General features: G+C 30.7%; 1 protein-coding gene and 1 long non-coding RNA gene across 3 annotated transcripts; one reads left to right on the forward strand and one right to left on the reverse strand.

The window, feature by feature from the left end:
• Positions 1 to 4,200: 4,200 nt before the first annotated feature.
• LOC119610229 (calnexin) lies at positions 4,201 to 13,788 on the reverse strand. Of its 2 annotated transcripts, none has more exons than XM_037965359.1 (12): positions 13,591 to 13,788; positions 13,300 to 13,486; positions 9,661 to 10,011; positions 9,432 to 9,503; positions 9,221 to 9,354; positions 8,934 to 9,141; positions 8,745 to 8,865; positions 7,525 to 7,784; positions 7,313 to 7,453; positions 6,817 to 6,945; positions 6,454 to 6,687; positions 4,201 to 4,775 (listed from the first exon to the last, which is right to left on the reverse strand). In XM_037965359.1, exons 2-12 carry the CDS (start codon positions 13,432 to 13,434, stop codon positions 4,725 to 4,727), a joined length of 1,836 nt encoding a protein of 611 aa, XP_037821287.1. In that variant the 5' UTR covers positions 13,435 to 13,486; positions 13,591 to 13,788; the 3' UTR covers positions 4,201 to 4,724. The 2 variants fall into 2 exon arrangements, with proteins under 2 accessions (XP_037821287.1, XP_037821288.1); XM_037965360.1 differs by lacking the exon at positions 6,817 to 6,945 and adding an exon at positions 7,101 to 7,229.
• LOC119610230 lies at positions 10,898 to 11,549 on the forward strand. The gene is made up of 3 exons (XR_005231978.1): positions 10,898 to 10,968; positions 11,077 to 11,188; positions 11,322 to 11,549. It is a non-coding gene; the product is annotated as an uncharacterized LOC119610230 (long non-coding RNA).
• Positions 13,789 to 24,394: the final 10,606 nt, after the last annotated feature.

The raw sequence follows: 24,394 nt of genomic DNA on the forward strand, positions 1-24,394 counted from the left end.
TTGTATTTAATATGCATAGTTAATAAAATAACAAAATTTACAATACAATTTACAATATGTATATTTGTTTAACTTTGAATATTTTATATAAATCTAATTTCCTGTTAAAATTTATCGTCTGTAAAGTATATTCTACAAAAGATAATAATTCGATACCCTTTATGAAATTAGCATATTTGGTATCCCTAACATGTTTAAACTAAATTATATTGTACATAAAATACAATATCCAGCAATGAGCTAATGTTTTTTCTAGGACTAATTTACATGATTTATAAGTCCAATTACATTTATCCACCAAACCGACCATGCCGTTTTATGTCTCAACCAATAACGACAGCACATTCATTTGAATGAAAATTGAACTTGAACAAAAGTGAAAAGTACAAACAAATATTCAGTGTCATTGTACCAATAAGTACTGGCTTAGTAACCCAGCAAAAACTTTACTTACCGGATAAGCAGGAAAGTAAAGTAAAAACTATTTATGTTGGTCTCCAACCCCAAACAAATCCAAATTTCCCATCTCTTTACTCCTAATTAGTGTGCAATCATGTGATTGATAAAGACCACTCATTACGAAATAATATATGAAATAACTACTGGTCATTACCAAAAATTTAAGATTATTTTTTTGCTGGGAAGAAAGGCTTCAGATAATTTTAAACATCTCACACTTTGCCCTGATTGTATACACAATCATTATTGTCTACTAGTGCCGGTAGTCGGTATTGTTGCAAACTTTGTTATTGCAAATAAACGTCTGAGCTTGGAATCCCATAAAACAACCACCAACAAATTTTTGGTGGTGAACTGCAATGTTAAATGTTAATTAAAAAGGGAAACTTTTATGTATGTGGGAGACAAGTAAGGAGGGGATATTAGGAATGTTAGTGATAAAACTTTAAATAGGAAGTGAATGTTTTTAACTTTAAAAGTATTGTCCTATTCGGATTGTATAAGGAAGTATCTCAGCTGTAAATTGTATATGAATTATTAGCTTATCCTTTTTATTTGAACATTAATATATTTGTACATTTCATAATCGGTGTCATAGCATTGTATCGTTGTATATCGTATCTTGTTGTTATAGTTTGTATTTTTAACATTTCTGAAGAGTTTCAATTGTAAAATATTACACAGTATACACAGTTGCACATTCAGTACATTCTGGTACGAAAAAAGTCAAATTTTAGAAATAGATACTACATATAATTTGATCTATATTAGTAATTGGAGTCAAATTTCTCCATGAGCAAACATTTCATCGACTTTTTTCGATGTTTCTATGCTACTGGAAGTGTTAGGTCACAAATATATATATAAATCACGAAAATTGAACTATTTTGTTTTGACTTTTGTCGTTCTAGATTGGGAAAATGTGGCATTGTGCATTCTGAAGATATTCAATTGTAAAATATTGTAACATCGTTCGAAATTTGAACTCGAAATCGTAAAGTTTTAGATCTTTATCAAATGCTTCAAATAAACACTTTCCATTTTTGCATTATATATTAGACTATTAGTCCAATAATTTTTACATCGGAGTAGTTTCTAGATTACCTAAATGGATTATGTACAGTTTGTTATGTACTCCTGACAAAAAATTATGTTTTCAATAATTCATTAATATGTATTGACTTTTCGACTTGTTCCACTACAATTTATCACTTTTTTTCATAAAATGGTAGACTTTGACATTTTTCGACAAAAAGTCGAATCCTATCAATCCCTTTAAAATGACAAAATCTAACACTTTGCATAAAAAAACATCCTACAGTACTGTTATTTAAGTGACAATCATGAACTACCCTGTTTGAACACTGGAATAGCACTTTTTATACAATAAATTAGAAAGCCTTCTTTAATTTCGTAAGTTTACCATTACCTCCTGTCTTACGTGCTATATGTTGAACAATGTCCAATGGCAGCTGGAGACAGCTTCAGTAAGCGTTCTCTCCAATCAATTAACTAATTGTTCCCACGACAATGCGATCTTCGCTACGGAACGAACCTAGTCATACTCGTCCAAAGATTGTCAACACAACAACAACCGTATCAACTGAAAGTTTTTTCCCCAGGAAAGAACTATCGGTCACAAACGAACTGTTACAATAACAACCAATTAACTAATGATACATAAAAAGCAACACTTGCAGTAAGCGGTAGCAACTATCGCCATTATACGTTCCGACAATTGGATCTTCGCTCCGGAACGACCTGAGTCATGCTCGGCCAAAGATTGTCAACCCAGCGACAGCTATATTAACCGAAAGTTTTTTCCCCAGGAAAGATCTATCGGGCACAGTCGAACTGTTACAACAACAACAACAACCGCCATTATAATAATGGACCAGACAAGTATAATATTTATTGTACAAGGTCATGGAATATCTTAAAGTAATTAAATTTGTAATTACTTATTTCTATTTACTTACCACTTTGTTGTTCCCTGCAAAGACCCAACTGCAGCAAGTCAAAGCCAAACTTTTGGTGCCTCAACTCATTGCCTTAAAACTACACTAAAAACAAACATTTTTCTAAAAATGTCTACACGCACAAATAAATCACAATTTTGTTAAACGATTTTCCATAAATTTTATTACTTTGAATTTATTTAAACACTCTTATTTATTAATTAAACTTCACTTTAAAAAGACACTGAACAATCTCTTTCACTAATATCTTCTTCTTATTCTTTTGCACTAGAAAATAAATAAAAACTACCGTTAGACGAAATGACAATAAAATAAAGCTGCCATATGTTAAAAAAAACAAATATGATCCACAATTCTATTGTTTGTTTACATTTTGTGATCTAAGATGCCACTTGAAAAAAAAAAACGTTTTAAAGGTAGGATTTGAATTTAAATTTAAATTATGAATTTCCTGTTTATTATTAAATAAGAACTTATTAAATGTTTAATGATGTTATAAAATCAGTAAAAATGTAAATTAAATGAAATTAATTACAGAGAAAACAAAATTAATAAAAATAACATTATTAATTTATGAAAATTTTGTATAAATTAAATTGATTTATTATTTTTATTTGTAATTAAATTATTTATTTATTAAATATCAGATAAAACTTTGTTTATTGTATAATTTTCTTTGTTATCTTCCCATAACTATGTGTTGCAGGGAGGACCAGTTTGTATGGAAAGAAATAAGGTACTGCTGTTCCTATTGAAAATCAAAGCTTGGTCATTTTAAGACACTGTTTCTAAAAATGTTTGCTTTTGGATCAACATTTTGTATAAAAAAGGCGGTTTTTTATGTTTTTATGATTTTTACCATATTTCCAGCAAACTTTCATTTTGGAGTCACCCTTATGTCCATTATTTATATTTGTTCAGTTTTTTTAATAAAGATATTAATTTCGCATGAAAAAATGTTTTAGAGATTTAAACAAAATATTTGTAGAAAAACCCCAAACAAAGTTAAATTTAAGTATTTAATTTTGCCTTTTTTATTAAATATAAATATTTATTGATATTTTTCTCTACAACCAACCACTTTACCTTGTTGTTTGTTTGTTTTCTATAACAAATATTGTAAAAAGTTTTTATTTCACTAATTAGTTTAATAATTTCGAAAATTTATTATACTTTTCGTAATTTTTTTCTATTGGCTTCACACACACTCACAAAATAATTAAATGAAAACACTGTTTTTTTCTATAGTTTATGTTTGTTTTTTGGTGTTGGTTTTATTTTAATACATTTAATATACTAAAAATAAAATAAAACTACACACATAGAAATTCATTTATAAATTAACAATACCATGAAAAAAAGGAAAAAAAGAGAGAATTTAAACAAAAAATGAATGTTAAAATAAAAATTATAATAAAGAGTAGGAGAAAATTAATTGATTATTAATTAAACAAAGTATAGAATAGAACACAAACACAAAATGTTGCGTTATTGTTTAACTGTTTGCTAATTATTTTTTGCTATTTTTGGCTAAAGGGAAACAATTGGGAAAGCAAAAAAAAAAAAGAACATACTTTAATAATATATAAATTATATTCATATGTATATAAATACATAGTTGTATGTATATAAAAATAATTATATGAGAATGTATTTATTTTTGTATTAATAGTTAGAGAGTTAATTGCTATTCAACATAAATATATATAAATAATGCATTTAAACTGTTTTGTTTTTTTTTTATACTTTATTTTTATCATAATGCTATTTATTGCCGCTTTAACAGAACTGAATTACAATTAAAGCTTTGAAAACCACAAATTGTTGGAAAACATATAAACATTTGTGGAAGTAGCGGCGGCAGCTGTAGTAAATCGCGCTTCAATTATAATTCCTTCCCATATTTAAATTAGTTCCCTCATTTTTTTTTTTTCAAATTGCTAATAACTTTAATTATTTCCCCTTTATACTTTTTTTTGTAGTTTATTTATTAAAAAATAATAATATTTGTTTTCAAATGTTTAATTTATAAAATTAAGCAATAATTAAAACGTTTTTGTTTGAAACTGCTAAAAATTGCATTTATAAGTTATTGTTGTTTTTGTTTGATTTTCTAGTTTATTTCTTAATGCAACAATTTTGTTTTACTAGTTTTTATTATTTTGCTATGGAATTGCTGCCATTTTATGCTTTTGGAATTTTCCTTATAAATTTAAAAATAAATGAGAAAAGTACTAAATGGATTTTTTGTTATTGTGTTGATTTGGTGTTATTTTAAAAGAAAAATTAGGATTCATCTTTACGCCCGCGGCGTTTACGGGGTTTCGATGATTTTTCCTGAAAATTTGAAGAAAAAAAGCAAGAAATCAATAAAAAGTAGTAAAAAATAATACATGTTCCAGTATAGTAGTCAAAGTACACATATTCCAGTAGTGTAGTCATAGTCTAGTCAGAGTCTAGTCATAGTCTAGTCATAGTCTAGTCATAGTCTAGTCAATAGTCTAGTCATAGTCTAGTCATAGTCTAGTCATAGTCTAGTCATAGTCTAGTCATAGTCTAGTCATAGTCTAGTCATAGTCTAGTCATAGTCTAGTCATAGTCTAGTCATAGTCTAGTCATAGTCTAGTCAAAGTCTAGTCATAGTCTAGTCATGGTCTAGTCATAGTCTAGTCCAGTCATAGTCTAGTCATAGTCTAGTCATAGTCTAGTCATAGTCTAGTCATAGTCTAGTCATAGTCTAGTCATAGTCTAATCATAGTCTAGTCATAGTCTAGTCATAGTCAGTCATAGTCTAGTCATAGTCTAGTCATAGTCTAGTCATAGTCTAGTCATAGTCTAGTCATAGTCTAGTCATAGTCTAGTCATAGTCTAGTCATAGTCTAGTCATAGTCTAGTCATAGTCTAGTCATAGTCTAGTCATAGTCTAGTCATAGTCTAGTCATAGTCTAGTCATAGTCCAGTCATAGTCTAGTCCAGTCATAGTCTAGTCCAGTCATAGTCTAGTCCAGTCATAGTCTAGTCCAGTCATAGTCTAGTCCAGTCATAGTCTAGTCCAGTCATAGTCTAGTCCAGTCATAGTCTAGTCCAGTCATAGTCTAGTCTAGTCATAGTCTAGTCATAGTCTAGTCATAGTCTAGTCATAGTCTAGTCATAGTCTAGTCATAGTCTAGTCATAGTCTAGTCATAGTCTAGTCATAGTCTAGTCATAGTCTAGTCATAGTCTAGTCATAGTCTAGTCATAGTCTAGTCATAGTCTAGTCATAGTCTAGTCATAGTCTAGTCATAGTCTAGTCATAGTCTAGTCATAGTCTAGTCATAGTCTAGTCATAGTCTAGTCATAGTCTAGTCATAGTCTAGTCATAGTCTAGTCATAGTCTAGTCATAGTCTAGTCATAGTCTAGTCATAGTCTAGTCATAGTCTAGTCATAGTCTAGTCATAGTCTAGTCATAGTCTAGTCATAGTATAGTCATAGTCTAGTCATAGTCTAGTCATAGTCTAGTCATAGTCTAGTCATAGTCTAGTCATAGTCTAGTCATAGTCTAGTCATAGTCTAGTCATAGTCTAGTCATAGTCTAGTCATAGTCTAGTCATAGTCTAGTCATAGTCTAGTCATAGTCTAGTCATAGTCTAGTCATAGTCTAGTCATAGTCTAGTCATAGTCTAGTCATAGTCTAGTCATAGTCTAGTCATAGTCTAGTCATAGTCTAGTCATAGTCTAGTCATAGTCTAGTCATAGTCTAGTCATAGTCTAGTCATAGTCTAGTCATAGTCTAGTCATAGTCTAGTCATAGTCTAGTCATGGACTAGTCATAGTCTAGTCGTAGACTAGTCATAGTCTAGTCATAGTCTAGTCATAGTCTAGTCATAGTCTAGTCATAGACTAGTCATGGACTAGTCATAGTCTAGTCGTAGACTAGTCATAGACTAGTCATAGTCTAGTCATTGTCTATTCATTGTCTAGTCATTGTCTAGTCATTGTCTAGTCATTATCAGTTAATAGTTTCTAACACTCACCTCAGTCTCTTTTTCAACATCTCCACTATCTAACTCTTCGGAAGGCAAAGAGCCTTCACTAGAATCTTCTTCATTATTATCATCGGCGGCGCCTGCACCATCATCATTTTTAACATCTAAATCAGACTTTTTCTTTTTGGGACTAGATTTTGTCTCAGCAGCAACCAACTCAGGGGCAACATCATCATCGTCTGGCTGAGGAGCATCGGTTTTCTTAGCATCTGCAGCAGTATCCTAAATACACACACGCGCAATAAATGAAACGAAACAAAATAATATTAATAAAAGAATAGGATTGATTTTTCAACATCAGCACACTAATTGCACAATCAAATTTCAACTAAAAATTCTAGCAATATTTACCTTTTTGCCTCCTTTACTTAAGAAGCGATACAATGAGAATGCCAATGGTGCTACAATGAGAACAATGGCAATACGCCAGCTCCAAGGATTCTCTTTGCCATAAGCTATAATTTTATTTAAAAATGTATCCTACAAACAAACGAAAAAAACAAAAACGCAAACAAATGCCACAAATGTGCAAAATTAATATACAAAGTGAAATTTAGCATTATGTTAATTTTGGTAATAAACTAAATTAGCAATAACTTAAAACTAATTTAGAGAAATAAAAAATGAAGTTAAACCTCTTCTTTGGAACGACGGTATAAATATAAAATATAACAACCGGCTGGTATGCATAAATACAAGAAATACAAAGCCCACCAACCGGGTTTATAATTCATGTGACGCATCATACGATGCCATAAAGTTTTCTTATGTTTTTTTTAGATAATTAAAGTTAAAAAAAAAATTAATTTATTTTATAAATATGAAAAACATTTAAGCGACTACTTACAGATTCTTTGTCAATAAATTTACGTTTAATATCAAACGTTTTGGCGGCATAATCTGTGGCTACCTCAATGTCATCGGTTATAATGAGATTATCGAATAAGATGTCATTGGACATGGACCATAATTCAATACCAATAGCAGACTACAAAAACCAAAACAATTAGTTATAATTTTTGTTTATATGTATATTAATTTGTTTTCCGTTATTCTTACTATGGGGGTCATTTTGAAGGGTTTTAAGTCTTCAAAGAAATCTGGATTTAAGATTTGTCTTGGTGTCCATTTGCCTCTGTAGTTAGGATTATCAATCATAGGTGCACGCCATTTACCTTTGTATTCTTTGTTAGCGATTAAGGGAGCCTTCCATTTGCCACAACCAACAGCCTTTTCACATACTGGATTATCTACGAGAGGAGCTTCCCATTCACCATCCATATCAGAGTCCCAGTCATCAGGTTTGACTGCAGATGGATCTTTAAAGAAATGAAATAGATTTATAAATTTTAAATGAATTGAATAAATTAAAAAAAAAAGTAAAAAAAGCTTTTTATGAAAATAGTTAAAAGGTTTACTATAAAAATAATTTTTTCTAAAATAAGTTAGAAAAGCTTTATTAAAATATTTAAAAAGCTTTTTTTTATGGTAAATAAAAAAAGCTTTTTGTGAAAAAACTAAATAGCTTTATAATGAAAAATGTAAAATATCTCTTTTAATGAAAAATATAATAAAGCCTTTTTATGAAAATATATAACAGCTTTTTTTTAAAAAAGTTTAAAAAGCTATTTTATGAAAAAAAGTTAAAAATCTTAATATTTGTTTTGAAAATATTAACAAAAGCTTTTTATACGAAATAGTAAAAGGATTTATTAAAATGTTTTATAAAATAGAAAAACTTAAAAAAGCTTCTTTATGAAAATAGTTAAAAAAATTTGAAAATAAATTAAATTAAAAAAAGCTTTTTGCTGAAAAATTTTGAAAAAGCTTTTTTATAAAAATATTCAAACAGCTTTTTTATGCAAAAATTAAAAAATATGAAAACAGCAAAAGCTTTTTTATGAAAACTTTTAAAAAACTTTTTTTATGAAAATAATAAATAGTTATTATATTTAAAAAGTAAAAAAACTTTTTTAGAAGAAAAAAATAAAAGCTTTTTGTGAAAAAAGAAAAAAAAATTATAGATTTTTTAAACATAAATGAGAGCTTTTTTAGAAAAAATTACATATTATAGTGTGAAAAGTTTTTTAAAAATTGTTTGGAAAGCTAAAGATAATTATTATTAAAATGCTTCTTTATAGAAATAAAAATAAAAAGCTTTTCTATGAAAATGTAAAACAAAATAAAATTAAAAAAGGACTTTTGTTTAAGGAAAATGAAAAAAAGCTTTAAAAAATAAAGTTTTATGAAAAAAGTTTTATAAAGAAAAACAAACTTACCAGGAATCATTTCAGGTTCATCTTCTAACCAACCTTCTGGCATAGTAGCAGTGGGATCTGGAATTTGTGGTGGAGCATCATCATCCCAATCATCGGGTTTCAGGGCAGAAGGGTCTGGTATCTAAAAATATGCACAAAATTAATCATAATTTACTTTCCTTAAGTTCCAGTTTTAAAAAAATTAACTACCTTTTCACGTTCATCCCAATCTTCTGGTTTTTTATCCTCAGGATCATCAATTTCACGTGGTGGATTGACAGCAGGAGTGAAATCATTTAATAAAGAACCCTCATTAATAACTTTGTGATCAACACGGATTTCATAGGAATTATCAGGACGTACAATCAAGGTATACAAATGTGGCAATTTATCTTTGAAAGGTTCCTCCAAACGGTCTCTGTTGAGAAGTAATAAAGAAAATTTAATAACATGTTCTTACTATATGTTTAGAAAGTGTGCTAAGGGAAGAAACATACTTTGCTTTACGGCAATGCTTTTCAGTAATGCTGCCATTAATTGGATTAACATGACGGAAAATGAAATGCATTTTAATATCATTGCCACACTTATCGGGACCAAACATAATGGTATAGGGAGTTTTATCATTGAACTGTAAACGGAAATATGAATATTAATACGGTGTTTTTTTCCTTCATGGATTTCCTTTAAAAAGAAAAAAATACCAACCTTTGTAAGGTCATCAGTGGCTTTGCCGGCAGACAGTAATTTTATGTATGAACCACCACATTCTTGACCCTCCTACGGTTCGCAAAGGAAAACATAGAAAAGAAAAAATAGAAAGAAAATAATTAAATTGGATTTACTTTCATTTTACTTTGTGGTGGCAAATTCTTTGCCAACAACTATTTAGAACGTGTGTCTGTCGTTGTGTCAATCACTTATGTTTGCAGCTTACCTGTAAAGTTACTTCGTATTGTACCACCAATGGTTTGTCCTCTTTAAAGGTAAATGGTTTCATTAATTTAGCGGCAATGGCTGCATGTTTGGCTCTCGATTTCAATACTAAACCAATATCATTTTTCCAAACAATACGTTGTGGTGGTTCCCAACTCCAAATGCCATCATATTTTGCAATTTCTTCAGCAATATCATCTTTTTTAGCCTGAGATTTTACCCAGAGTTTTTGAGATTTATCAACATAATCAAAATGATCGACAAAATAGAATTTACTGGGATCATATTTGGGACTTTCATAAACGATTTCTTTGCCCTCGTCATCGGTAGCTAAGGCAGGTGGAGTGTCATCCTGAAAAGTTAAAAACAAAACTCATTTTTAAATTAAATATAAAAAAATCATAATTATGTGGATAATAAAGCAGAAATATTGAAATGTTTTTTTTTTTCTGTAGCTGTTGCTAGGTTAGCATCATATTGTCTAAATTGACATAACTTGTCTAAACGTGTTACAATAATTTAAAGATAAGACAAGAAATGTTCTGGGATAGTAAAGAATATATGGGTATGTATATGCATATAACCTGTGGTATGAGATTTTGTTATTTTAAGGTTTAGCACGTACATAATAACAAGTCGTTGTTACAACAAATAAACAACATACAACAAATTTAACAAAAAAATACATGTGTATTTTGGTAATATGTATGTTTTGGAGGAGTACAACAGGTGTTAATGGCCTCCCCTAAAGCAGATATTTCTCTTTTTTTGATTATTTAATAAGTTGGCCTATTTATTGAAACTTAAGTATTTAACTTTTCTTTTCTATATTCAACACTTTTAACAATTTCGTTATCTTTTTTTTTCGTATATTTTCTATGTGTATTTATTTTTCTTTTGTTTGCTTGCTATTTAAAGTGATTAATATTTGAAATTAAGTAAAATTATATTAACGATAGTAAATTTTTAAATGACGTAGCTGCAGATGTACTTATTGTTTTTTTGTTTTTGAGTGACAAGGTCCAAAAATATAATTATTTATGGTTGTTTATGAGTATTAAAGTTTTTATTATTTATGCGTTTATAATAAATAAATCTATGACAAATGTAATTATTATTATTTTAATCGTTTTTCTATGCGAAAATGAATTAGCATAGAAAAAGAACTATAGCTGTGACAAATATATTATTTATGTGTTCGGGGAGACAAGTCCCTTTGACAATTTCAAATATTTAGTACTTTATGAAGTAATTATTAAGACACAAAAATATTTTAAATTAGAAATACTTCAAAGTTCATATTGGGAAGGTAGTATTAGGGCACAGATACTTAAATATCATCAAAACAAACTTTTTTTTTTTTAAAAATTTTTAATAAAACAAAAGTGTTCCAATTGTTTTATTTACTCCGTTTCAGGGTATATGTCATACGGTCTAAACTAAGCATGTATCAGTCGCAAATATAGATTCTTAATCGAAGATCTTCTAAATCTCTTATTCACCGTTGTGGTATTGTGTTGCTGATAAAGGTAAGTAACGTTTAAAGTAATACAAAGGGATGAGTTTATATATCAAAGTAACGGTCTCAAAGGTCGACTCCTTATAATCTTATCTACCAATATACAATAACAGTAAACCATTATTTTTTAACAACTATTTCAGCCTGAAGAATACTTCATTCCAATCCACTTCTCTTCTCGACTTATTATAGAATACGAATAGAAAGAAGCACACCCCTGTGAAACCATGTTGTCAGAAATTACGAAATTGAAGTTTCTGGGAAAGTCTATATGTCCTTTTTATTATACTTTGGACTAGTCTAATGACTTTGCTAGGGTCCAACCTGTTAACTAGTTGCATTAAGGGCTTATTCATAATTAAAAAGAGCTGCTAACTACTTTTTTGTGTAAATTCCGTTTTAGTAACTCGTTTTCATTAGTCTTCGTTAGTCTTTGGAATAGTATACCAACTCTTCTATAGACTAGACAATAAACTTCACTAATGTCTAATCTTTAGATTATTCTATTGTCTAAGTCGAATGTCAAGTCTAAAAACTAGCCTATTGTCTAGTTAATAGAATACTTTATTGTATTGTTCATGAAGAGATCATGGATCATTTTATTTAATGGTTTACTGGCTAATCTAATGCGTAATATAAGCTGTTAATTTTGGGAAGTGGTATGAGTCCACTACTACTATTTGATGGGATCATTTAATATTCAAAATAGTTAATTTAAAGATCTTAGTTTACGGAGCAATGAATACGATTAGTGATATTTTTGGCATTTGGAATAATTGCAATCAAAAAAGTTGTTGTAACAGTTCGACTGTGACTGATATTTCTTTCTTTTCTAGGAAAAAATACTTTAGGTTGATAGAGCTAACGCTTGATTGACAGTTTTTGTCCGAGTATCTTACGGGTAGTTCCGGAGCGGAGATCCAACTGTCATGAGAACAATCAAAAACGTACAATTTCTACTGCTGTTTTGTACAATTTGAAAATTCCATTTGCCATCAGTGATCCGTATATTTCATTCGTATAAACTTTTATGATTTATTATCATCTTAGTCAAAATTTTAAAACATTTTTGATCACATTCGAGTCATTTATGACTTTTCTGCACGATAAAAATAATATGATCAAAAATACTCTTGTGGGGAGTATATGGTACTATAGGTTAGGTTAGGTAGGTAGGTCGTCCTTGCGATGTCATCACTGGGCACACACTTGGGTCCAGTATTTGATCCCTTTGTTATAATATATGGTACTATACCTTCGACTCTTCTAAAAAGAGACTTTTATGAGATCCTCATTTTGAAAACCCAATAAATCTACTAAAAAATCCAACCCTTCTAAAAAAAAACAACATTTCTAACCACAATGTCAAAATAGTTTAACAAAAATATATAAAATGTAGTGTTATTGGAGCCGATTATAGCCTTTGGCTAGGATTCTGTAATTGAATGAATAAATAAAACTGAATAAAAAATAAAAATGACACTCAATTTAAATAAATAAATCAAAAATTAAAACCCCCTTTTAATTTTAAAACCAGCATTTAATACCACAAAAATCTGGCATCCCTTAATACAAATTCTGACAATGCACTTCGTACCAGCATAAAAAAAGCAGAGAAAAAGAAAATAGATGAAAATAGTTGAGGTTATGTCACCCTTAACCCCCAACAAACCAAAATAAAAACGATGAAAGCAAAAAAAAAAAAAGAAAAAAAGGTTCAACGAACGTCATAAAATAATTAAAGGAAATTAAATAAGTAAAAGTGTTAATTAACATAATTTTAACACAGAGAATACCACAAGGTACTTAATAAACTACAACTCAAACCTATGAATCTTATTTATAAAAATAACTTATTTTCATAAAATTAAACATTTACCACAAACTACAAATATCATAAATTCTAATAACACTGACGTGTACTTCACAACAACCACCACCAGCGTAATAAAAATAATCAACCAACCGGTCGATTTGTACTTTTTCTTTTTTCCATTCTTTAACAAGTACATAAATTTCTTTAATTTTTTTTAAGAAAATCACTTTTCTTTCACTAATGTTGAAAAGCAGCAGCGGCAGCATTTTCTTTTTTTTTTCTTATTAACACACTTCCACACTTACTTGTAAATCTTCCACAACACCATCATCGAAATCTTGTTCCTCTTCTGCTCCACTGACCGTATTTATGAATTGTGGTCCAATTAAAAGATTCACCGCTAATAAAAGCGCTATCGATGTATAATGCGATTTTCGCATTGTGTTGTTTATTTGCTGCAGTTGCTCCGGTGTAATGGATGATACTATCGAACTGTAACAAACAATCACAATTAAACAATTAGCGATTTGTTAATGTTAAATTTAATTTCTTTAGATTTTTATTACTTCGATTGGCTTAATCGAATTACTACTCACCGCTTTTATCAATTGTTACAGTTTACTCAATGAAATTTTCTAAAAAACTAGTAAAAATGAAAAAATGGTGGCACACGAAAGAAGATAAAATAAAAGTGGTTGAAAAAAGTGGACGAAAAAATGTAGAATATAATCCACAAAGAAGAAAAACAATGAAAAAGAATTGTGGATAATTTGTGTATGACGACGACAGCTGGTAGAAAACCAGAGTTGCATTTTACAGCAATACACTGCAAAAAAGTCTTTTGTACTGTAAAATTTACAAAGTAAATGAAAACATACAAAAGATATAAAATTTTTTATTATTAAATACATACTGAAAATTAAAATCGGCTTTACCTTCTTAAGAAATGCTCCAATTGAGAAAATAGTGAAAATCTGTGATCACCCATATATCCCACCAAAAGTCGATTTTTATAAGAGAAAACTTAAATCGGCTGTAGTTTCTTAAATAACGCTCCAATTGAGAAACTAGTGAAAATCTGTGATCACCCATATTTCCCACCAAAAATCGATTTTTATAAGAGAAAACTTAAATCGGCTGTAGTTTCTTAAATAACGCTCCAATTGAGAAAATAGTGAAAATCTGTGATCACCCATATTTCCCACCAAAAGTCGATTTTTAAAAGAGAAAACTTAAATCGGCTGTAGTTTCTTAAATAACGCTCCAATTGAGAAACTAGTGAAAATCTATGATCACTCATATTTAATGCCAAAAGTCGATTTTTATAAGAGAAAACTTAAATCGGCTGTAGTTTCTTAAATAACGCTCCAATTGAGAAAATAGTGAAAATCTGTGATCACCCATATTTCCCACCAAAAATCGATTTTTATAAAAGAAAACTTAAATCGGCTGTAGTTTCTTAAATAACGTTCCAATTGAGAAACTAGTGAAAATCTGTGATCACCCATATTTCCCACCAAAAATCGATTTTTATAAGAGAAAACTTAAATCGGCTGTAGTTTCTTAAATAACGCTCCAATTGAGAAACTAGTGAAGTGATCACCCATATTTCATAAGAGAAAACTTAAATCGGCTGTAGTTTCTTAAATAATGCTCCAATTGAGAAAATAGTGAAAATCTGTGATCACACATATTTCATACCAAAAGTCTATTTTTATAAGAGAAAACTTAAATCGGCTGCAGTTTCTTAAATAACGCTCCAATTGAGAAACTAGTGAAAATCTGTGATCACCCATATTTCCCACCAAAAATCGATTTTTATAAGAGAAAACTTAAATCGGCTGTAGTTTCTTAAATGGCGCTCCAATTGAGAAAATAGTGAAGTTCTGTGATCACCCATATTTCCCACCAAAAGTTGATTTTCATAAGAGAAAACTTAAATCGGCTGTAATTTCTTAAATAACGCTCCAATTGAGAAACTAGTGAAAATCTGTGATCACCCATATTTCCCACCAAAAGTCGATTTTTATAAGAGAAAACTTAAATCGGCTGTAGTTTCTTAAATAACGCTCCAATTGAGAAACTAGTGAAAATCTGTGATCACCCATATTTCCCACCAAAAGTCGATTTTTATAAGCGAAAACTTAAATCGGCTGTAGTTTCTTAAATAACGCTCCAATTGAGAAACTAGTGAAAATCTGTGATCACCCATATTTCCCACCAAAAATCGATTTTTATAAGAGAAAACTTAAATCGGCTGTAGTTTCTTAAATAACGCTCCAATTGAGAAAATAGTGAAAATCTGTGATCACCCATATTTCCCACCAAAAGTCGATTTTTAAAAGAGAAAACTTAAATCGGCTGTAGTTTCTTAAATAACGCTCCAATTGAGAAACTAGTGAAAATCTATGATCACTCATATTTAATGCCAAAAGTCGATTTTTATAAGAGAAAACTTAAATCGGCTGTAGTTTCTTAAATAACGCTCCAATTGAGAAAATAGTGAAAATCTGTGATCACCCATATTTCCCACCAAAAATCGATTTTTATAAAAGAAAACTTAAATCGGCTGTAGTTTCTTAAATAACGTTCCAATTGAGAAACTAGTGAAAATCTGTGATCACCCATATTTCCCACCAAAAATCGATTTTTATAAGAGAAAACTTAAATCGGCTGTAGTTTCTTAAATAACGCTCCAATTGAGAAACTAGTGAAGTGATCACCCATATTTCATAAGAGAAAACTTAAATCGGCTGTAGTTTCTTAAATAATGCTCCAATTGAGAAAATAGTGAAAATCTGTGATCACACATATTTCATACCAAAAGTCTATTTTTATAAGAGAAAACTTAAATCGGCTGCAGTTTCTTAAATAACGCTCCAATTGAGAAACTAGTGAAAATCTGTGATCACCCATATTTCCCACCAAAAATCGATTTTTATAAGAGAAAACTTAAATCGGCTGTAGTTTCTTAAATGGCGCTCCAATTGAGAAAATAGTGAAGTTCTGTGATCACCCATATTTCCCACCAAAAGTTGATTTTCATAAGAGAAAACTTAAATCGGCTGTAATTTCTTAAATAACGCTCCAATTGAGAAACTAGTGAAAATCTGTGATCACCCATATTTCCCACCAAAAGTCGATTTTTATAAGAGAAAACTTAAATCGGCTGTAGTTTCTTAAATAACGCTCCAATTGAGAAACTAGTGAAAATCTGTGATCACCCATATTTCCCACCAAAAGTCGATTTTTATAAGCGAAAACTTAAATCGGCTGTAGTTTCTTAAATAACGCTCCAATTGAGAAACTAGTGAAAATCTGTGATCACCCATATTTCCCACCAAAAGTCGATTTTTATAAGAGAAAACTTAAATCGGCTGTAGTTTCTTAAATAATGCTCCAATTGAGAAACTAGTGAAAATCTGTGATCACCGATATTTCATACCAAAAGTCGATTTTTATAAGAGAAAACTTAAATCGGCTGTAGTTTCTTAAATAACGCTCCAATTGAGAAAATAGTGAAAATCTGTGATCACCGATATTTCATACCAAAAGTCGATTTTTATAAGAGAAAACTTAAATCGGCTGTAGTTTCTTAAATAACGCTCCAATTGAGAAACTAGTGAAAATCTGTGATCACCCATATTTCCCACCAAAAGTCGATTTTTATAAGAGAAAACTTAAATCGGCTGTAGTTTCTTAAATAACGCTCCAATTGAGAAACTAGTGAAAATCTGTGATCACCCATATTTCCCACCAAAAGTCGATTTTTATAAGCGAAAACTTAAATCGGCTGTAGTTTCTTAAATAACGCTCCAATTGAGAAACTAGTGAAAATCTGTGATCACCCATATTTCCCACCAAAAGTCGATTTTTATAAGAGAAAACTTAAATCGGCTGTAGTTTCTTAAATAATGCTCCAATTGAGAAACTAGTGAAAATCTGTGATCACCCATATTTCCCACCAAAAATCGATTTTTATAAGAGAAAACTTAAATCGGCTGTAGTTTCTTAAATAACGCTCCAATTGAGAAACTAGTGAAAATCTGTGATCACCCATATTTCCCACCAAAAGTCGATTTTTATAAGCGAAAACTTAAATCGGCTGTAGTTTCTTAAATAACGCTCCAATTGAGAAACTAGTGAAAATCTGTGATCACCCATATTTCCCACCAAAAGTCGATTTTTATAAGAGAAAACTTAAATCGGCTGTAGTTTCTTAAATAATGCTCCAATTGAGAAACTAGTGAAAATCTGTGATCACCGATATTTCATACCAAAGTCGATTTTTATAAGAGAAAACTTAAATCGGCTGTAGTTTCTTAAATAACGCTCCAATTGAGAAAATAGTGAAAATCTGTGATCACCGATATTTCATACCAAAAGTCGATTTTTATAAGAGAAAACTTAAATCGGCTGTAGTTTCTTAAATAACGCTCCAATTGAGAAACTAGTGAAAATCTGTGATCACCCATATTTCCCACCAAAAATCGATTTTTATAAGAGAAAACTTAAATCGGCTGTAGTTTCTTAAATAACGCTCCAATTGAGAGAATAGTGAAAATCTGTGATCACCCATATTTCCCACCAAAAACGATTTTTATAAGAGAAAACTTAAATCGGCTGTAGTTTCTTAAATATCGCTCCAATTGAGAAAATCTGTGATCACCCATATTTCCCACCAAAAATCGATTTTTATAAGAGAAAACTTAAATCGGCTGTAGTTTCTTAAATAACGCTCCAATTGAGAGAATAGTGAAAATCTGTGATCACCCATATTTCCCACCAAAAACGATTTTTATAAGAGAACACTTAAATCGGCTGTAGTTTCTTAAATAACGCTCCAATTGAGAAAATAGTGAAAATCTGTGATCACCGATATTTCATACCAAAAGTCGATTTTTATAAGAGAAAACTTAAATCGGCTGTAGTTTCTTAAATAACGCTCCAATTGAGAAACTAGTGAAAATCTGTGATCACCCATATTTCCCACCAAAAATCGATTTTTATAAGAGAAAACTTAAATCGGCTGTAGTTTCTTAAATAACGCTCCAATTGAGAAAATAAGGAAAATCTGTGATCACCCATATTTCCTCACCAAAAGTCGATTTTTATAAGGAGAAAACTTAAATCGGCTGTAGTTTCTTAAATAACGCTCCAATTGAGAAAATAGTGAAAATCTGTGATCACCCATATTTCCCACCAAAAATCGATTTTTATAAGAGAAAACTTAAATCGGCTGTAGTTTCTTAAATAACGCTCCAATTGAGAAAATAGTGAAAATCTGTGATCACCCATATTTCCCACCAAAAGTCGATTTTTATAAGAGAAAACTTAAATCGGCTGTAGTTTCTTAAATAACGCTCCAATTGAGAAAATAGTGAAAATCTGTGATCACCGATATTTCATACCAAAAGTCGATTTTTATAAGAGAAAACTTAAATCGGCTGTAGTTTCTTAAATAACGCTCCAATTGAGAAACTAGTGAAAATCTGTGATCACCCATATTTCCCACCAAAAGTCGATTTTTATAAGAGAAAACTTAAATCGGCTGTAGTTTCTTAAATAACGCTCCAATTGAGAAACTAGTGAAAATCTGTGATCACCCATATTTCCCACCAAAAGTCGATTTTTATAAGAGAAAACTTAAATCGGCTGTAGTTTCTTAAATAACGCTCCAATTGAGAAACTAGTGAAAATCTGTGATCACCCATATTTCCCACCAAAAGTCGATTTTTATAAGAGAAAACTTAAATCGGCTGTAGTTTCTTAAATAATGCTCCAATTGAGAAACTAGTGAAAATCTGTGATCACCGATATTTCATACCAAAGTCGATTTTTATAAGAGAAAACTTAAATCGGCTGTAGTTTCTTAAATAACGCTCCAATTGAGAAAATAGTGAAAATCTGTGATCACCGATATTTCATACCAAAAGTCGATTTTTATAAGAGAAAACTTAAATCGGCTGTAGTTTCTTAAATAACGCTCCAATTGAGAAACTAGTGAAAATCTGTGATCACCCATATTTCCCACCAAAAGTCGATTTTTATAAGAGAAAACTTAAATCGGCTGTAGTTTCTTAAATAACGCTCCAATTGAGAAACTAGTGAAAATCTGTGATCACCCATATTTCCCACCAAAAGTCGATTTTTATAAGAGAAAACTTAAATCGGCTGTAGTTTCTTAAATAACGCTCCAATTGAGAAACTAGTGAAAATCTGTGATCACCCATATTTCCCACCAAAAGTCGATTTTTATAAGAGAAAACTTAAATCGGCTGTAGTTTCTTAAATAACGCTCCAATTGAGAAACTAGTGAAAATCTGTGATCACCCATATTTCCCACCAAAAGTCGATTTTTATAAGAGAAAACTTAAATCGGCTGTAGTTTCTTAAATAACGCTCCAATTGAGAAACTAGTGAAAATCTGTGATCACCCATATTTCCCACCAAAAGTCGATTTTTATAAGCGAAAACTTAAATCGGCTGTAGTTTCTTAAATAACGCTCCAATTGAGAAACTAGTGAAAATCTGTGATCACCCATATTTCCCACCAAAAGTCGATTTTTATAAGAGAAAACTTAAATCGGCTGTAGTTTCTTAAATAACTGCTCCAATTGAGAAACTAGTGAAAATCTGTGATCACCGATATTTCATACCAAAGTCGATTTTTATAAGAGAAAACTTAAATCGGCTGTAGTTTCTTAAATAACGCTCCAATTGAGAAACTAGTGAAAATCTGTGATCACCCATATTTCCCACCAAAAATCGATTTTTATAAGAGAAAACTTAAATCGGCTGTAGTTTCTTAAATAACGCTCCAATTGAGAGAATAGTGAAAATCTGTGATCACCCATATTTCCCACCAAAAACGATTTTTATAAGAGAAAACTTAAATCGGCTGTAGTTTCTTAAATATCGCTCCAATTGAGAAAATCTGTGATCACCCATATTTCCCACCAAAAATCGATTTTATAAGAGAAAACTTAAATCGGCTGTAGTTTCTTAAATAACGCTCCAATTGAGAGAATAGTGAAAATCTGTGATCACCCATATTTCCCACCAAAAAACGATTTTTATAAGAGAAAACTTAAATCGGCTGTAGTTTCTTAAATATCGCTCCAATTGAGAAAATCTGTGATCACCCATATTTCCCACCAAAAGTCGATTTTTAAAGGAGAAAACTTAAATCGGCTGTAGTTTCTTAAATAACGCTCCAATTGAGAAACTAGTGAAAATCTGTGATCACCCATATTTCCCACCAAAAAACGATTTTTATAAGAGAACACTTAAATCGGCTGTAGTTTCTTAAATAACGCTCCAATTGAGAAAATAGTGAAAATCTGTGATCACCGATATTTCATACCAAAAGTCGATTTTTATAAGAGAAAACTTAAATCGGCTGTAGTTTCTTAAATAACGCTCCAATTGAGAAACTAGTGAAAATCTGTGATCACCCATATTTCCCACCAAAAGTCGATTTTTATAAGAGAAAACTTAAATCGGCTGTAGTTTCTTAAATAACGCTCCAATTGAGAAAATAGTGAAAATCTGTGATCACCCATATTTCCCACCAAAAGTCGATTTTTATAAGGAGAAAACTTAAATCGGCTGTAGTTTCTTAAATAACGCTCCAATTGAGAAACTAGTGAAAATCTGTGATCACCCATATTTCCCACCAAAAATCGATTTTTATAAGAGAAAACTTAAATCGGCTGTAGTTTCTTAAATAACGCTCCAATTGAGAAAATAGTGAAAATCTGTGATCACCCATATTTCCTACCAAAAGTCGATTTTTATAAGAGAAAACTTAAATCGGCTGTAGTTTCTTAAATAACGCTCCAATTGAGAAACTAGTGAAAATCTGTGATCACCCATATTTCCCACCAAAAGTCGATTTTTATAAGAGAAAACTTAAATCGGCTGTAGTTTCTTAAATAACGCTCCAATTGAGAAAATAGTGAAAATCTGTGATCACCCATATTTCCTCACCAAAAGTCGATTTTTAAAGGAGAAAACTTAAATCGGCTGTAGTTTCTTAAATAACGCTCCAATTGAGAAAATAGTGAAAATCTGTGATCACCCATATTTCCCACAAAAAGTCGATTTTTATAAGAGAAAACTTAAATCGGCTGTAGTTTCTTAAATAACGCTCCAATTGAGAAAATAGTGAAAATCTGTGATCACCCATATTTCCCACCAAAAGTCGATTTTTAAAGGAGAAAACTTAAATCGGCTGTAGTTTCTTAAATAACGCTCCAATTGAGAAAATAGTGAAAATCTGTGATCACCGATATTTCATACCAAAAGTCGATTTTTATAAGAGAAAACTTAAATCGGCTGTAGTTTCTTAAATAACGCTCCAATTGAGAAAATAGTGAAAATCTGTGATCACCCATATTTCCCACCAAAAGTCGATTTTTATAAGAGAAAACTTAAATCGGCTGTAGTTTCTTAAATAACGCTCCAATTGAGAAACTAGTGAAAATCTGTGATCACCCATATTTCCCACCAAAAGTCGATTTTTATAAGAGAAAACTTAAATCGGCTGTAGTTTCTTAAATAACGCTCCAATTGAGAAACTAGTGAAAATCTGTGATCACCCATATTTCCCACCAAAAGTCGATTTTTATAAGAGAAAACTTAAATCGGCTGTAGTTTCTTAAATAACTGCTCCAATTGAGAAACTAGTGAAAATCTGTGATCACCGATATTTCCATACCAAAAGTCGATTTTTATAAGAGAAAACTTAAATCGGCTGTAGTTTCTTAAATAACGCTCCAATTGAGAAAATAGTGAAAATCTGTGATCACCCATATTTCATACCAAAAGTCGATTTTTATAAGAGAAAACTTAAATCGGCTGTAGTTTCTTAAATAACGCTCCAATTGAGAAACTAGTGAAAATCTGTGATCACCCATATTTCCCACCAAAAGTCGATTTTTATAAGAGAAAACTTAAATCGGCTGTAGTTTCTTAAATAACGCTCCAATTGAGAAACTAGTGAAAATCTGTGATCACCCATATTTCCCACCAAAAGTCGATTTTTATAAGAGAAAACTTAAATCGGCTGTAGTTTCTTAAATAACGCTCCAATTGAGAAACTAGTGAAAATCTGTGATCACCCATATTTCCCACCAAAAGTCGATTTTTATAAGAGAAAACTTAAATCGGCTGTAGTTTCTTAAATAACGCTCCAATTGAGAAACTAGTGAAAATCTGTGATCACCCATATTTCCCACCAAAAGTCGATTTTTATAAGAGAAAACTTAAATCGGCTGTAGTTTCTTAAATAACGCTCCAATTGAGAAACTAGTGAAAATCTGTGATCACCCATATTTCCCACCAAAAGTCGATTTTTATAAGAGAAAACTTAAATCGGCTGTAGTTTCTTAAATAACGCTCCAATTGAGAAACTAGTGAAAATCTGTGATCACCCATATTTCCCACCAAAAGTCGATTTTTATAAGAGAAAACTTAAATCGGCTGTAGTTTCTTAAATAACGCTCCAATTGAGAAACTAGTGAAAATCTGTGATCACCGATATTTCATACCAAAAGTCGATTTTTATAAGAGAAAACTTAAATCGGCTGTAGTTTCTTAAATAACGCTCCAATTGAGAAACTAGTGAAAATCTGTGATCACCCATATTTCCCACCAAAAAGTCGATTTTTATAAGAGAAAACTTAAATCGGCTGTAGTTTCTTAAATAACGCTCCAATTGAGAGAATAGTGAAAATCTGTGATCACCCATATTTCCCACCAAAAAGCGATTTTTATAAGAGAAAACTTAAATCGGCTGTAGTTTCTTAAATAATCGCTCCAATTGAGAAAATAGTGAAAATCTGTGATCACCCATATTTCCCACCAAAAAGTCGATTTTATAAGAGAAAAACTTAAATCGGCTGTAGTTTCTTAAATAACGCTCCAATTGAGAGAAATAGTGAAAATCTGTGATCACCCATATTTCCCACCAAAAAGTCGATTTTTATAAGAGAAAACTTAAATCGGCTGTAGTTTCTTAAATAACGCTCCAATTGAGAGAAAATCTGTGATCACCCATATTTCCCACCAAAAGTCGATTTTTAAAGGAGAAAACTTAAATCGGCTGTAGTTTCTTAAATAACGCTCCAATTGAGAAACTAGTGAAAATCTGTGATCACCCATATTTCCCACCAAAAAACGATTTTTATAAGAGAACACTTAAATCGGCTGTAGTTTCTTAAATAACGCTCCAATTGAGAAAATAGTGAAAATCTGTGATCACCGATATTTCATACCAAAAGTCGATTTTTATAAGAGAAAACTTAAATCGGCTGTAGTTTCTTAAATAACGCTCCAATTGAGAAACTAGTGAAAATCTGTGATCACCCATATTTCCCACCAAAAATCGATTTTTATAAGAGAAAACTTAAATCGGCTGTAGTTTCTTAAATAACGCTCCAATTGAGAAAATAGTGAAAATCTGTGATCACCCATATTTCCCACCAAAAGTCGATTTTTATAAGAGAAAACTTAAATCGGCTGTAGTTTCTTAAATAACGCTCCAATTGAGAAAATAGTGAAAATCTGTGATCACCCATATTTCCTACCAAAAGTCGATTTTTATAAGAGAAAACTTAAATCGGCTGTAGTTTCTTAAATAACGCTCCAATTGAGAAAATAGTGAAAATCTGTGATCACCCATATTTCATACCAAAAGTCGATTTTTATAAGAGAAAACTTAAATCGGCTGTAGTTTCTTAAATAACGCTCCAATTGAGAAAATAGTGAAAATCTGTGATCACCCATATTTCCCACCAAAAGTCGATTTTTATAAGAGAAAACTTAAATCGGCTGTAGTTTCTTAAATAACGCTCCAATTGAGAAAATAGTGAAAATCTGTGATCACCCATATTTCCTCACCAAAAGTCGATTTTTATAAGAGAAAACTTAAATCGGCTGTAGTTTCTTAAATAACGCTCCAATTGAGAAAATAGTGAAAATCTGTGATCACCTATATTTCATACCAAAAGTCGATTTTTATAAGAGAAAACTTAAATCGGCTGTAGTTTCTTAAATAACGCTCCAATTGAGAAAATAGTGAAAATCTGTGATCACCCATATTTCCCACCAAAAGTCGATTTTTATAAGAGAAAACTTAAATCGGCTGTAGTTTCTTAAATAACGCTCCAATTGAGAAAATAGTGAAAATCTGTGATCACCATATTTCCTACCAAAAGTCGATTTTTATAAGAGAAAACTTAAATCGGCTGTAGTTTCTTAATAACGCTCCAATTGAGAAATAGTTGAAAATCTGTGATCACCATATTTCCTACCAAAAGTCGATTTTTAAGGAGAAAACTTAAATCGGCTGTAGTTTCTTAAATAACGCTCCAATTGGAGAAATAGTGAAATCTG

Source organism: Lucilia sericata, unplaced genomic scaffold, assembly GCF_015586225.1.
Source record: "Lucilia sericata isolate MDLA Ls3-8-SP2 unplaced genomic scaffold, ASM1558622v1 Contig001141F_arrow, whole genome shotgun sequence".
Classification (NCBI taxonomy): Eukaryota; Metazoa; Arthropoda; class Insecta; order Diptera; family Calliphoridae; genus Lucilia; species Lucilia sericata.